At 45.0% G+C, this 16,410-nt stretch overlaps 1 protein-coding gene across 3 annotated transcripts in view; it reads right to left on the reverse strand.

Annotated features, from left to right (window-relative positions):
• Positions 1-16,410, reverse strand: part of lpgat1 (lysophosphatidylglycerol acyltransferase 1) — a 151,660-nt gene that overhangs the window by 84,400 nt on the left and 50,850 nt on the right. For all 3 annotated transcript variants that reach the window (XM_085981274.1, XM_085981273.1, XM_085981272.1), the window contains one exon: positions 8,294-8,561. In XM_085981274.1, the coding sequence (XP_085837400.1) occupies positions 8,294-8,561 (268 nt within the window). The remainder of the gene's footprint in view (positions 1-8,293; positions 8,562-16,410) is intronic.

Consider the following 16,410-nt stretch of genomic DNA (forward strand, 5'->3'; position numbering starts at 1 on the left):
TCAGGAGCCGTTTTTTTTCTTTGTTTCTTTTCGTTGCTTTTTTCTCAACAGTCAAGCTCTGCAAGGTCTGCAGCTAAGCAACAGCTTCAGCTAGAGACGCTTGCCGACTGTTTAGAAGCTGTTGCCAAGCAACAGGGTTTGTTGATTCACACGGAGCTGAAAATCTCCGTATGCTTCAACATTAGCGCTGGAGTGTCCGGCAGTTTTGAGGGAACGGCAACAGCTCGGTCCCGTCAGTGCCGGATAGCACAAAGTTTCCTGTACTGTTTGTGGGAGCTTGCCGTGTGCAAATTGGCTGCTGTGTTTCCTACATTACTACAGTGACTACACTTCAAAAAAACACTTAATTGGCTGTAAAGCACTTTAGGACATCCTGAGGTGGTGAAAGGCATGATATAAAGCAAGTTTTTCTTTTTTTTTTCCCCCCTTGGTAAGCATATAAAAAGGACAGATACAGGTACTTAAAAACTAAATAACCATTCTGTTAAGAGTCTTACTACTTAGGGTATATTTCCCTTTACTGTTTCCCCCTCCCCCCCCAAAAAAATGTACTTTAGGACACCGAGACCATGAAAGGCATTATACAAAGGCAAGTCCTTTCCTTTTATATGCTGCCTCTTTAATCTATTTTTTCCATTTTATTCAGAGAACTCCTGCCTTTGACACAGCCCCTTTTATCCTGGCGCTAATGTAGATAACCCACACCTGTTCCATTATTTAAATATCTTACATTGCTGGCCCACTATTATCTGCCAATTAATCTGGGCTAGGTTTTTCATCCCACAGAAATTAATTAATTATTTTTATTTTGTGTTCTTGGGATGTGGGTGCTGTGGGAAAGGCCACATTTATTGCCCATCCCGAGATGTCTTGGTACGGTGGTGATGGACATTCTCCTTGAATTGCTGCAGTCCTTATAGCAATGGTGCTCCCACAATGGTGTTAAGTAAGGAATTCTTGGATATTGATCCAGCAATGATGAAGGAATAGTAATATATATATATATCCAAGTCAGAATGGTGTATGACGTAGGGAACATGCAATGGTGTTCCCACAACATTGTTGCTCTTGGCTTCTTGGTGGTAGAGGTCATAGGGGAAGAAGGTACTACAGTAAATCCTGTAGATTATATTTATTCGTTAATGACCTTCCCTCTGTCATTAGATCAGAAGCGAGGGTCTTTGCTGACAATTCCAGTGTTTAGCGTCATTGTCATCTGATAATGGTCTCATGGCGCTAATGTAGATAACCCACACCTGTTCCATTATTTAAATATCTTACATTGCTGGCCCACTATTATCTGCCAATTAATCTGGGCTAGGTCTTTCATCCCACGTTATCAGATGACAATGGCGCTGAACACTGGAATTGTCAGCAAAGACCCTCGCTTCTGATCTAATGACAGAGGGAAGGTCATTCACAAAGCAGCTGAAGATAGTTGGGCTGAGGGCGTTTCCTTGAGGAACTCCTGCAGTGATGCACTGGAGTTGTGATGACTGACCTCTTACAACCACGCGATCATCCTTTGTATTAGGTATGACTCCAGCCATTGGAAGGTTTTCCCTTTGACTCCCATTGATTGCAGTTTTGCCTGGGGCCCTTGGTACCATACTCAAGGGAATGCTGCCTTGATGTGGATTTTAAACTATTTTTCTTTATCTAGTTTCACTACCTTCAGGTCATTTACTTGTCCTGCTTTGTCACGTAGAACTAGATCCAGCACCGCTGCACAAGCAACATACTAATTAAGGAAATAACAGAAAACGCTGGAAAAACTCAGCAGGCCAGGCAGCATCCGTGGAAAGAGAAACAGAGTTAACGTTTCAGGTTGAAGACCTTCCGTCAGAAAAACCATCCTGGACACATTCAAACACCTTCCTCATTTTGACCACAAACCTCTGACAAATCTCCTCCAAATCGTATTCTCATTTCTTTTGCACTATTTGGTGGTCTAAATGTATTCCCAATATGGCAACAGGTCTACTCTTAGGTACATCTCTCTATACTCCCCGTGTTTACTATTTTAAGCTATTTTGCTCCTTCTCTCTACTTACTCTAGAACAGATGGGGGAGTAAAACTCCCTTTGCAAGATCACCACCCTGTTCTTCCTTATATCAATGGTTCATAAGTTATATCAATGGTTCATAAGTGTTAGCTTGGCTTTGTTGCAGCATCTCCCCTCTAAGTCAGAGGGTTGTAGGTTCAAGCCTCAAGCACAGATCTGGTTACCAGTTGCATTAAGGGATGGCACCTGGTATATGCTCATTATTGCCACCTCCCGAGTAGCTTCACAGGCTTTACCATTCCCATTACATCCCCTGCCTTATATCCAACTTAATCTTCTTGGCTTCCCTCCACAACCATTTACTGCAATTTGTTTGTACCAGTCCCCACCCTTGGTCTCCAATGACCTGCCCTCAAGTTCCAGTGCTGGCTCATCTACTTCACTGACCTGTGGTGACCGATTTACTAAGTCTAGTGCTATCTGCTTGTTCTCCATAATCCCTTCATATTTATCTGCCCCCGTAAGTTCGTGTGCCCTCTTTTCTAAGACCAGAACCCTTTTTCTTTAGCTGAACTAAGAATAGAAAATGCCAGAAACACACAGGTCAGTCAGCATCTAAGGAGAGAACAGACAAGTTTAAGCTTTGGGTGCAAGCCTTCTTCAGAAGAGATGGCATATTAATACAATTAGAAAAAGAGGGGGAAACAAAGAGGAATCATGAATGAAATGAGGTAACAGATCATCCCAGTTAAGTAATGGCAGAAGCATTAATACATTAAAGAAAGAAAAAAAGGTGCATAAATAGCTAAATGGATCACCTGGGGAATAAGCGAAAATGGGAGACGGAAAGCATGGATCCTGGAACTTCAGCTATATCCTCATTAACAAACCGGTTTTAATTTCATACCTGACTCTCCAGATTGTCACCTCACTCATTTTCTCATATTTCTCCAAGCTTCTCACTTCCTTAGCTATTACACAATCTTTGTTCCTTTAATGGGCCAGAAATTCGGGTCCCCACAGGCAAGTACGCGCTGTGTACTCACGCGTTGAGCCAACGAAAGTGCCGGTTTCGTGCATGCACTACGCATGCGCTGGAAACCGGAACTTCCGTTCCCTTGAAGGAAGGGATACACAGGTCAAACACGTGTGCCAGAGAGGCAGCGCGTACGCCTGGAACTTCCGATATACAGGTAGACTATCCTTTATCCGAAAACCTCGGGACCAGCCGTGCTTCGGTTTTCGGAAAATTTCGGATGGTGGGTCGGCGGGGGTGGGGGGGTCCGCAGTCGTGGCTTGTCCGTCGCTGCTAGCCTGGAATGCAATGAAGTTCCGCATTTCCACCAACAGGTCGTCGTGCTCGGTCGGAACAGGGGCCGGCACCGCCGCGGGCTCAGAGCTCTCATTGCTTTCGAGCCTTTGGAAGAGAGTCAGGTGGTTCCGCGGGGGGTCGTGTGCACGACTTACGCTGACCCTCTGCTCAGCGTAAGTCGGCGGGGGTCGGGGTCGGTCCGCGGGGAGTCGTGCGCCACTCTGGTCATGTCGTGCGCACGACTTACGCTGAATGATTTTTTAGAGGGTTTCGGTTTTCGGAAGTTCGGATAAAAGGTAGTCTACCTGTATCCCTATATAAATATTTTTTTTTCAGGTTTCTCTGTGCGGGTAAGTCCCTAGCAGCTGCGCATGAAAAAGCAGTCACAAGGCCTGCTTTTAACAAGGTAAGAGGTTAATTAAAGTAAAATTAAAACTTTATTCCACAGGTTTATCATTTTTAAATACTTTAAAGAAACGTATTTATTTTTAGCCCTGTCAAAAACTTTAATTTTTTCAAAAATTTAAATTTGTGTTTAAAATAGTTAATATGTAATTTATAGTTATTTTAAAAATGTGATTTTTTTTTACATTTATTTGAAGTTTTACTTAGGTTTTGGGGCCGATCTCGGGGCCGATCTCCATTCATAGATTTGACAGGTCCTGTCAAATCTATAAATGGAGATTCCCTGCTCCGATTGGCTCCCCATGGCCCACGTGATCCCAGGGGACACTGCAAATTAACTTCGCCGCTGGGATACACAAGCACTGCACACCAGCAGCTGGAGGCGGCCCCGGATCAGAATCCCACGCGGCCCCACAGCACAACGGCAGGCGCGCTATGTAAGTGCAGGTCAGGAGCTTGTGCTCGCGGGAAGCCTCTGACCCGAATTTCTGGCCCAATGTCTTAATGTTTCTGTCCATTACTTGACTGAGCTGATCTGCTACATCATTCTACTCACAATTCTTCTCTGGGTTTGTTCGTTTTCCCCCTCCCGGTTTTCTAATTGTATTAATATGCATATTCACCTCTATATTTCAGTTCTGAACAACAGTCTACACCCAAAATGTAAACTTGTCTGTTCTGTTCACAGATGCTGACTGACCTGTTGTAGGCTTCTAGAATTTTCTGTTTGTTTCATATTTGCAGCATTTTGCTTTTTCCTTTTATTTTAACTTTTAGTAGACAATTTTCAGTTTTTCCCCCCAAATACTGTAAATGACCCAAAGAAAACACACCTTATTACCTGCATCCTAACTAGAGACCTATCCTACTGATGATTTTAAATTTTGGGAAATTCTCTGATCAAAAAGTAAACTTCCCTTTTTATGTGCAGAAACGTACCACACTTCGAAATTTTTATCTATTATTTACCTCACCAGGCTTCCTATATACAATCTCCTTCTTGCTGTTACCATATCAGTTTGGTAGGTACACTCCTCTTTCACCTCTCTTCTCTGTTAGTTTTGATTCCTTCCAACCTTTCTTCTCTTAGCTTCCCATTTAACTTTCACTGCTGCCTCACACCACAAAGTTCTGGAGCGAGGGACTCTCCCAGGACAGTTTGCAGCAACTTGCATTTATACAGAACCTTTAATGTAGTAAAACAACCCAAGGCGCTTCACAGAAGTGTAATCAGATAAAAATTGAGAGCCAAGGAAGGAGATATTAGAACAGGTAACAAAAACTTGCTCAATGTGGTAGGTTTTAAGTAGCATCTTAAAAGGAGGAAAGTGAGGTGGAGACACGGAGAGATTTAGGGAAGGAATTCCTGAGCTTAGGGCCTAGATGGTTAAAGGCTCACCTATGGTGAAGCAGAGAGAGTTGGGACACACAAGAAGCCAGAGGTGGGCAGAGATCTCAGAGGATTGTAGGGCTAGAGGTGGTTAGAGACATAGGGAGGGGGCGAGGCCATGGAGGGATTTTTTTTTATTTTAATTTTTTTTATATAAAATCGAGGTGTTGGTGGACCGGGAGCCAATGTAGGTCAGCAAGCACTGGGGTGATGGGTGAATGGGACTTGGTGCGGGTTAGGATACGGTCAGAGCTTTGGATGTGCTCAAGTTTATGAAGGGTGGAAGGTGGGAGGCTGGCCGGCCAGCAGAGCATTGCAATATTTAAGTCTCGAGGTAACAAAAGCACAGATGAGGGTTTCAATCAGCAGATAAGCAGAGCCAGGAGTGGAAACAGGCAATGTTACAAAGGTAAAAGTAGGGTCCCTCCACAGTACAAAATATTCTCATTTTTGTATATAAAAATGTATAAATTTTAAAATAGAAATTAAACTATCCTTAAACACTTAACCCACAAGAGAAAAATGATAAAGTCTCAGCTCCTGACAAAACAAAAAAAATTCTGTTCTTCCTACCAAAAGAAGGCTGCCAAACCATTCTCCTGAACCACCACACCTAAAGCACAAGCTATACAAGGAGAAAAATAAAGAGATAAATAATCTAAAAATACATCTACCACAGACAGCTGGCCTCTCTTCTGAACCATGACCGTTGATCCTGTGATCTTCCCCACAAGCTTGGCTAGTACACTCTACTGGTTAACTCAGCTCCCCTTGTCTACTCTAAACCAACCAGGTTCTAAACCAGACACTTCAAGCTGCCTGCCTCAGCTCCCGTCAGAAACCTTCAGAACTGCAGCCACCTCCACTGACACTAAAAACTGGTGCTACTGATATACAGTTCTTCTGGTGAGTTTTAAACTCCCGTCTATAATTTGATTGGTTAACTCTGCTAATATTCAAACTAACCAATATTTTCTTACAGGACAGTTATTTGCTTCAGCCCTCAAATTTGAGCAATGTTCCTTTTTAAAAATTAAACTCTCTCTCTCCTCCCCCCCCCCCCCCCAAAGAATATGGACAGAAAAGACTGTCAAAAATTATATACTTCACCTGGATTTTCCAACATTGCCATTATTTACACCTATTTGGCATTTAGACAAACTGAAATGGAAGCGGGCTGTTTACATCCAATTTCCAGAGGTCAGCTTATTGACAGTTACAGGCACAGATTTGGTGTATAATGGTGGAACAGTAAATTGCATGCAAGCCAAATGTAAAGGGATGAGGACAATTGAAGGGGGGTTTCCACAATGGTGGGACAAAAATTATGCAATAAATTTAGACTCCCTCAAAAGGCATCTAAAACCATTTGACAAGGCTGAAGGGGAGGGGATAAAGAGAGAGATGCAAAAATAAAAGGAACAGGAAACCCAAGGTGCAAGCATTAGTCTGGTGGAGCGGTCGAGCACCTGACCCATTTTATGACTGTTGGGATCAGCTGTAGTGCTGCATGAGGTGGATATACTCTGTCATTCCACAATGGGTAGTATTACAGCATGCCTGCAAGAAGGTACACCCAAATTTGAGGACACAGCAGACTGTTACAGTCACTGGATGTGCCAGTCCTATGCTGCACGTCAGCTGCAGGTGTTCTTGTAGCTGATGGCAGCACACTCCATCTGCCTCTCTGATGTAGACACTGAAAAGACTTTCCCAGAGTCAATTACAGGCAAGTGTGCCAGGGTTTTTGGCGTCTTGGAAGCTGTGGCTAATCAAGCAGCGCCGGCTCCCAATTCCCCACATGTGGCTAGTGCCCAATATATTGGACAACACTGATTTAGCAACATTGGCACCTATTTCAAATGGGCATTCTTTCTGTCTGGCATCCTGCCGTCAGAACATCGTGCAGGGCTGACACACAAATTAATATTTAAATAAAATGGCCACTCCAAGGCAGGTGCCTCTACTTGCTGCTAGTCCCATCCAAAGAAAAATCCATCAGGATGGAAGAACTACGAGCATTTCCAACAGAGTGGGACTTCCATACACTTTCACATACCAGCTGCCCAATTTATAACACTTCGAAAAATCCAGGTTTTAGTTTTACATACTGCCAAAATACAAACCAAGCATCTTTCACAGAGCTCCTTCATGAACTGACTCAAACAAGAAACTAGGCCAAAGGATGGCAGTAGTTCAAGGTGGCTCACCGCCATCTTATTGAGGGGCAATCATGCAGTCTTTTCAGTATTACCGACATCACAAGAACAAATTTTTTTTTTTTTTTTTTTTTTTTATTATAAACAAAAGGCACAACTCATTTCAAAAATGATTCTTACAACCAGCAGAAAAGACGACTTTGACCCATCAGCCTGAATTGAAACTCAGGTCCCAGAAGTGAAAGGATGGTGTGAAAATGCAATGTTCCACCAGTTTTTATAATTGATGAACTTCCTCTGTGACTGGTAGCAGGAAAAAAAAGATAATTGCTTGTGCATTGTAAAAAAAGTCATTACAACTTTGAAGACCACATAGCCTCAGTTTTCTCGCTCGTGACTCCTGCCTTGGATTTGCATCGCTACCAAGAGAGCTAAAGACAATCTTTCTATAACTCGGTCCACAATTTTTGTTTGGCTACCAGGACGCATGTAATAACCCTGTAATGCTATCCCTACTTAATTCTTCCTGCCACCCTGCATAGAGTGTTGCAGTCTGCATTCGACACGGCTCAGTTTGGGAACAGAGTGGAATGGGAGGATCGGAGCCTGCATCCTCACACTCTTTGGTATGGCCTCGGAGACACAACACCTCCCTATCCAGGCTGCCTCACGTACAAAACTGTAGTAGTAGGATCAATCCCATCTCCTCTTGCTCCATTTAACTGTGCATAGAAGCACTACTATACCGTCACCCAAGAAATTTATAGAAAGACATTCCTACACGGGTTATATAATAGGACTGAAACTACCCTTATTTTGAAAAGGGCCTTTGACACTCAAAGGATTAACACCCACACTCCATCTATGCACCATTTCTAAATGCCAGACCAGAGATTTCGTTTCACCAACAAGATAGTTCTATTTTTGCAAAGCCTGCAAATAATGCCATATAACGCAGCCACCGGTCAAAGAGGAGATTTGTCCATCAAATGGCTATTGTCATCATCAGATTGACACTTACCTGCTCCATTAGCATCACCAACTGCTCCATTTTCATGCTGTGCACACAGGGTCTGCAGGATGACTTCAGTGGCTCCCTGTCGGGGCAGAGTTACGTGTTTTAGAAATGGTAAGTCGTTCTTTTTTGCAAATGACTGGCTGGTTTCCCGCCTCTTTCTCAGGAAACCTCCTTCAGGAAACAAAACAATCCACTTCCGGTCCCGGCTCCTGTAGTATTTTACTAAGTGTTGTCGGAGAAGAATCAGCTGCTGGTCACGGTGAGCTTTACCCTGGAAATTACAGCATAGAAAGCAAGTTTATAGATGAAAGTGTTAATGCATCTTAGAAAAGAGGCAATTTGGCTCTGCTACACACAATACCAGAAAAGTACACATACTGACAAAAATCGCTATCAGATATGGATGACAAAGCCCAGAAAAAAACCTAAAAGTTCCATACCATTCAAATGGGTCTTAAATAATTCCAGGGTTTTAACCCTAACCTTCAACTACAAAACCCAAAGGCCCATTCTGTGCAGGAAACTCTTTCGTATCTGGCACCGATGGGACCGGGATGGTGCCGGTTGATTAAAAATTTCGGATAACCAAATTAGCGCCAGCCAGTTAGCGTCCTGCACGGGAGTACCGCCCTGTCCGCTAAATTGGGCTTAACACCCCGGCGAGGAAGCAGAGCGCTATCTCGGGCGGTCCACGGAGCACAAAGTGCAGTAGCGCCGGATCACTACGTGGCCACTCCATATAACGCTGATGCGCTTCATCGCCCCATCCCTTCCGTTAAAGGGGAGGGATGCTGCGCACTCTGCAGGCCACTTGACGGCCCCCAATAGCCCCCACTGACTAACTCGGCCACCGCGGGAGACTCGGCAACATTTCCGGTTATTGAGGTGTTGTTTTCGGAGTATGAATTTTGCCGGTTATTAGAGAATTCCAATATTTAGGTGCCGTTTAAATGAGAGTTTCCTGTATCAAGAACTTCCTGACATCAGTCTTAAATTTAACTGTCACTTGTTTGAACCAATGCCTTGTCCTACTGTTCTAGTTTAACTTGGAGTGTTCCCGATTTACTTTTTCTATACAGTTGCACTTATATTCCATCTAGGAGATCCCTTATTAGTTGTTTCCTTTCCAGTCTGCAAAGCCCAAGTTTCTTGAATCTTTCCTCAAAGCTCAGTGCTCCGGAAGTAGGGATTAGCCTCATGATTCTTCTGCGCACCACCTCCATGGTTCAAATGTCCTTCTCCATCTGCTTGACCAAAACTGGAAACACTCAAAACTGTGGCCTGACCAGAGCACTGTACAGTTATAGCATGGCATCTCCAATCTGTACTCAACTGATGTAGCTACTTAATTCAGTAATCAGTTTGGTGACTGCTGTTCCAGTGACTGAACATGTTGAGTGCTGGGTCGATTGAAATCTCTTAATTTCAACTATTTTAATACCATTCATGGAATTCTTATGCCAGCCATTTTTTTCTTCCCACGTGCAATACTTTACACTTGTTCGAGTGAATTTCATCTGCTAGCTTATTTTGTAGGTCCTTGATTACTATTCAGATTTGACTACTCCCCTTTGATTTGGTATCGTCAGTGAATTTGATCCATTTGCACTGAGCTACTTTAATATAAATTAATTCGAACCAGCAGTCTTAACATTGATCCTGGAGACAGTTCACTTCACAAGCCTCGTTCTCCCCCCACAACAAAACATGACTCTCCTAACAAATAGCCGCTGCTTCCTACTCTTAAACCAATTTCTTATCCATTCCCAGATTTTACCATGAATCCCTAGGATTTTAACAACTTCAATTTATATAATGCCTTTAATGTAGAGGAATGTTGCAAGTTGCTTCACAGAGACGTAAAGAAGAAATAAGTGGATGCTAAGCCAAAAGAGGTGATATTAGGAGGGGTGACAGGTGGTCGGTTTCAAGGAGGGTCTTGAAGGAGGATGACAGCAGAGAGGTTTAGAAGCAATTCCAGAACATGGGGCCTAGACAGCTGAAATTGGAGATGTTGGGAGATCAGGAGCCAATGTAGGTCAACAAGGACAGAGCTAATAGGTGGGTAGGATGGTGCAAGATGGGATACAGGCAGCAGTGTTTTGGATGTGCTGAAGAATGAGACGCTGGCCATAGGTGGACAATGTTACAAAGGGGGAGGTAGGGGAAAGGCCTATCTGTAACCGGCAGGATGTGAAGTCAGGCACTCAACTTGGGATCAAATAGAAGGCCGAGGTTGTGAACAATCAGTTCAGATTAAGACAGCGGCTGGGGAGGGGGATGGAATTATGGTCTGGAGCTTGTGACAGGGGCTAAAGATGATCGTTTTGATCTTCCTGATGTTTAACTGGAAAGAATTGCACCAGAGCGGCGGAGCGGACCAGGGTGTGAGGAGTGCGGCGAGCCCTGACCAGAGCGGCGGAGCATAAAAGGAGCAGCGAGGCCCGACCAGAGCGGCGGTGCAGACCTGGGTGTGAGGAGCGCGGCGAGGCGGAGCATAAAAGGAGCAGCGAGGCTTACCAATTCAGCAGCGGGAGAGGTAAAAAGTAATCAAAGTGTGACGTCACCAGGAAGCAGGCAAGTGATTGGTTGGTGAGTATTTCTCTCTTTTTAAACTTAAACTCTGTGGTTTATAGTTGCTAAGGTGTCTTTGGTGTAGCGGGGACTGTTAGTAAACCATTTAACTGTAGTGCAATTAGTGGGATTGATTGATTTAATTTAATTTCAATTAATTAAAGCGTAAGACATGGCAGGACAGCCCGGCCACGTGGTATGCTCCTCCTGCGCTGTGTGGGAACTCAGGGACACTTCCCGTGTCCCCGACAACGGGTGCAGGAAGTGCATCCAGCTGCAGCTACCGACAGACCGCATTGCGGTGCTGGAGCTGCGATTGGATGCATACTAGAGCGTTCACGATGCTCGGGACGTCGTGAATAGCAAGTTTATGGAGTTGGACACACCGCAGGTAGGGGTTGGACAGGCAGAAAGAGAAGGGGTGACCAACAGGCAGAGTACTAGGCGCAGGCAGGGGTTCCCTGTGGACATCCCCCTCTCAAACAGATACACCACTGAGTACTGTTGGGGGGGGAGATGGCGTATCAGAGGAAAGCAGGAGGACGCAAGGTGGGAAAGGAGAAGGAAAGAAAACAATCATCTACCTAGCTCAAGACTGGCATAGGGAGACGGATAGGAGCCAGTTGGTTACCTATCCTTTGATCAGTGAGGGGTGGAGACTGGGGAGAACAAGAAACATGGGGGAAAAAAAGAGGAAAAACACAAAATACAAGGATATCTAAAGTTATAGATTCTGGTGTTTGAGAGACTTTGCAACAACTTACAGTTCTGAAGGTTCTCAAATTAAAATACTTAATGATGCACACTGTTCCCAGATCATTATCAGATTTCCCTGTAGGCTAGACATTTTTCTCTTGCATTCCCTAGTGCACCTGTGTTTTTCTCTGTCTGACAAAACTGAAGACACAAGTATGGAAATGTTTTTGCCAAAGTAAAAAGTACAACAGCTACATCTGGTTGAGACAAGTCTACTTCATTAACTCAAGTGCCACCTCCACAATGAACCCCATCCACTGAAAATTGCCAGCACCAATTGTAGTGTATGTACCTTTAAGAGCCCCTGTGTACTGTAATACCGGTAGTGACCACTCGGGTATATAAGCCTGTATAGTGTCTTATACCTTTTAGTTCACCTCCAGACTTTGTTCAGCAAACACCTGTTAAACCAACTCCTGCATTCCGTGTCTCCATTAACACACGGATACAACAGTGGCGACGAATTCGAAACGGACTTACCTGCAATTCGGCAGCACCTCAAGGAGATCGATTCCTCAGACGAAGGTCGAAGAAAAAAAAACTGTGGTTTCACCAGCTAGCCGGGCTGGTGGCAGGTACTGCACTAATCCTTCCTGGGCGGCGGGCTGGGGCTCGATCGGGTGGCTCTGCAGCGGGGTCGAGCAGCGAGTCGGAAGGCGGAGGCAAACAGAGATGGAGGGTGGAGCACTCGGGAGACGGCCGGCGCTGCAAAGCAGGTCGGCGTTCGGACCAAGCAGAGGGAGGGAAAAGTCCCAGAGAGTCCGGCGGGAACGAATCTCCAACTATTAAAAATGTGTAAATAAAAACCGCGGAGAACAGCGTTGTCAGCAGCGGCGGGAAAGCGCGGGAGGCGCCATTTTATTCTCGGCAGGGAAGAAAGGAAAGCGCGGGAGGCGCCATTTTTGATTTTCAGGATGCCTGAGACTGGCAATATTACTGCTTTCGATAGTGATAGAGGATTGGACCACATATGTGGAAAGAGTGCAGGTATATTGCACAGCGAATGAAGTTGAGGATGATAAAAAGGCATCGGTACTTCTAAATCTGATGGGCGCAAGGACATACGGGCTGTTACGAAACTTAATCACTCCAGCCAAACCGATGGACAAGAATTTTAAGGAGATTGTTGATACCCTACAGGAGCACTTAAACCCAACACCGCTGCTGATAGCGGAACGATTCAAATTCTTCAGGAGGAATCAGCACAAGAATGAAAGTAACGCTGATTACCTCACCGAATTAAGAAAGCTGTCAAAGCACTGCCAATTCGGGGCAGGACTGGCAGATTCTCTACGAGACAAATTCGTCTGCGGTCTCCTAAGCGAAGGAACACAGAAAAGATTACTTTCTGAGAAAGATTTGACACTGGACAAGGCTTTCAGTGTGGCTGTATCATACGAAGCAGCAGCAAGAGGAGCTGCAGAGATACAGCAAAAGCCACAGGACTTCGGCACCCATGAAATGACACGGGGTTTCGAGAGATGTTATCGCTGCGGCAGATCCACCCATGACCAGAAGGACTGCTGGTTCAAGGACAAAGCATGCAGGCAATGCGGAAAGATGGGACACATTGCACGTGTATGCTGATCTGGAAACAAAAAAATCCACTGACAGAAAAAAAAATCAATAAGGAAAAGTACAGAAAGGTACAAATGATGACGGACAGTAGCTCCAAAGACCAGAAGAGCGATAGCGACTCCAGAAACAAGAGACTAAGCTGTCTCAAATTACATAATGTAATTGCCAAAGATGATTACCAAACCATTTGGGTTACCCTCATGATAGCGGGGTCCCCAGTTAAAATGGAGCTAGATACAGGATCAGCTCTAACCGTCATAAGTCGACGGGATTACGAGCGGCTATTTCCGCATATACCTTTGAAAGACGCATCCATTATCTTGAAGACATATACGGGGCAGAAAGTATACCCCAGAGGGAAAATAAGGGTGCCTGTTGTATACAACGGCAAGGAAATACAGAAGTTGTATTTATACGTTCTGCAAGATGGTGGTCCACCGCTGTTGGGACGTGAATGGATCAGGAAGATACGTTTAGACTGGCACTCCATTCAGGCACTGACGGTGACCAGTAAGAAAAAAAATGATGACGACATCATACCTGAACGATTAAAAGACATCTTGGCCAACGCCAAAGAAGTGTTTCAACAGGAACTAGGAACCTTGAAGGGCGTCACCGCCTCAATAAAAGTGGAAGATGCGGCAATTCCCAAGTTTTTTAAGGCAAGGCCGGTGCCATACGCAATTCGTCCAGCAGTCGAGGCAGAGCTGGAGAATTTGGAAAAGGCAGGCGTGTTATCCAAGGTAGATTGGAGCGAGTGGGCAACACCCATCGTCCCGGTCATGAAGAAAACGTTGAATAATGATAAATCTGAAGAACAGAGAAAAATTCGCATCGGTGGGGACTTCAAGGTGACTGTAAACCCGGTCCTTCACACGGTACAGTATCCTCTTCCGAGGACATAAGATATTTTCGCCTCACTATCCGGAGGGAAACGTTTCACCAAAATTGACTTGGCACAGGCATATCTACAGATGGAGGTTGATGAGGCCTCTAAAAAATCTCACGATAAACGCACACAAAGGCCTGTACCAGTACAATCGACTGGTTTTCGGAGTAGCATCAGCTCCAGCTATCTGGCAAAGAGCTATGGAGTAAGTCCTCCAAGTGATTCCAGGGACTCAATGCTACCTAGACGACATCCTTGTAACAGGAGAAAACGACAACGAGCACCTTGCCAATTTGGAGCAGGTGCTCACTAGACTGAGAGAACGGGGCCTATGAGCAAATCGCCCCAAGTGCGAATTTTTCCAGAAACAAATATCATATTGTGGCCATATAATTAACGAAGAAGGGTTGCATAAGTCACCTGAAAAAATTGAAGCGGTCATAAAAGCCCCAGCACCTGAAAATGTCTCACAATTAAGGTCGTTCCTGGGATTGATAAATTACTATCATAAATTTTTACTGAACTTGTCAACTGTTCTGCACCCTCTTAACACACTGCTACAAACGGGAGTAATTTGGAAATGGAGCGAAGACTGTAAACGTGCCTTCCATAAATGCAAAGGCTTGATCACGTCCAAGGAAGTGTTGGCTCATTACAACCCATCACTGCCAATCAGACTGGCGTGCGATGCATCCCCTTACGGCGTAGGAGCGGTATTATCACATAGATTCCCTGATGGCTCGGAGCGGCCGATAGCTTTTGCGTCACGCTCATTGAACTCAGCTGAGCGTAACTACGCCCAGATCGACAGGGAAGCACTCAGCCTGGTGTGGGGAGTGAAGAAATTCAACCATTACCTACATGGACAAAAATTTACCTTGTTGACTGACCATCAACCCATCGTCTCCATATTCAACCCTAAAAAGGGCGTTCCCATTATGACAGCGCAAAGGCTACAGAGGTGGTCCCTTTTCCTAGGGGCACACCAATATGACATAGAATACAAAGGATCAAAACAGCATGGGAATGCTGACGGTTTATCGCGCCTACCGTTGCCAACGGTAGAAGAGGCACCTACAGTGGACCCAGTGGAGATGTTCCACTCAACCATAGTGGAATGTCTACCAGTAACAAATTCTACCATTGAAAAGGAAACGAGAAATGACCCGACTCTCTCACGAGTCTACGATTTAACGGTGAAGGGATGGCCAGCACATGGCGAACCACTGTTGCCAGCATTCTCGCAAAGAAGAGAACAGCTGTCAGTGTGCCGAGGAACCTTGATGTGTGGATCCAGAGTGGTGATTCCACCCAAACTCCAGGATAAAGTGCTAAAGGAGCTTCACGAGGGGCATCTGGGTGGAGTGAAAATGAAGAACCTAGCCAGAGCGTTTGTGTGGTGGCCAGGTATCGATGGAGACATCGAAGAAATGATCAAGAGCTGTCTAGGATGCCAGAAGGTCCAAAACGCCCCACCACAAGCCCCTCTACATCCATGGGAGTGGCCCTCATCTCCATGGCAAAGGGTACACATAGACTTTGCTGGTTCATTTATGGACTCAATGTTCTTAATCGCAGTTGATGCACACTCCAAGTGGCCGGAGGTAATAAAGATGTCCTCCACGACCACGGAAAAAACCATCACAGTATTAAGGACCATATTTGCCAGGAATGGGCTGCCTGAACAGATCTGTTCTGATAATGGACTGCAATTTGTGTCCGAAGAATTCAGGAAGTTCTTAAAAAACAATGGGGTTAAGCACTACACGTCCGTCCCATACCATCCCACCACTAATGGATTAGCTGAAAGGTTTGTCCAGACCTTCAAGAAGGCCATAAAGGCCATGGGTAATGAAGACATAAATCTACAACATAAGGCAGATAACTTCTGGTTTGCGTACAGGAATGCAACACATGTGGTTACAAACCAAACTCCCGCCATGATGTTTTTCAATAGAAGACTAAGATGCCGGCTGGATTTGATCAAGCCAAACATCAGAAGGGACGTAGAGAACCGGCAATTTCAAGGCATGAATGAAAGGCCAACTAGAACCTTCCAGATAGGTCAAGTTTTGGCCCGGGACTACCGTACCGAGAAATGGCAGCCTGGAACTATTTGCACATGACTAGGACCGTTGATGTATACCGTGGACATTGGAGAAAGCATAATAAGGCGCCATGCTGACCAGATCATAGAGTCATCCGAAAAGGGACAACCTAACACCACAACTCTATACGCCTAATGATGAAGCAGAGATACCCATAGTATCTACCTCCGATCCGGTGATACTGGAACCAGATGAACCCGACACTGGCATTCAAG

The sequence above is a fragment of the Somniosus microcephalus genome, chromosome 3, assembly GCF_052327205.1.
Source record: "Somniosus microcephalus isolate GS21.2 chromosome 3, FLI_Smic_1.0, whole genome shotgun sequence".
In the NCBI taxonomy this organism is placed as follows: domain Eukaryota; kingdom Metazoa; phylum Chordata; class Chondrichthyes; order Squaliformes; family Somniosidae; genus Somniosus; species Somniosus microcephalus.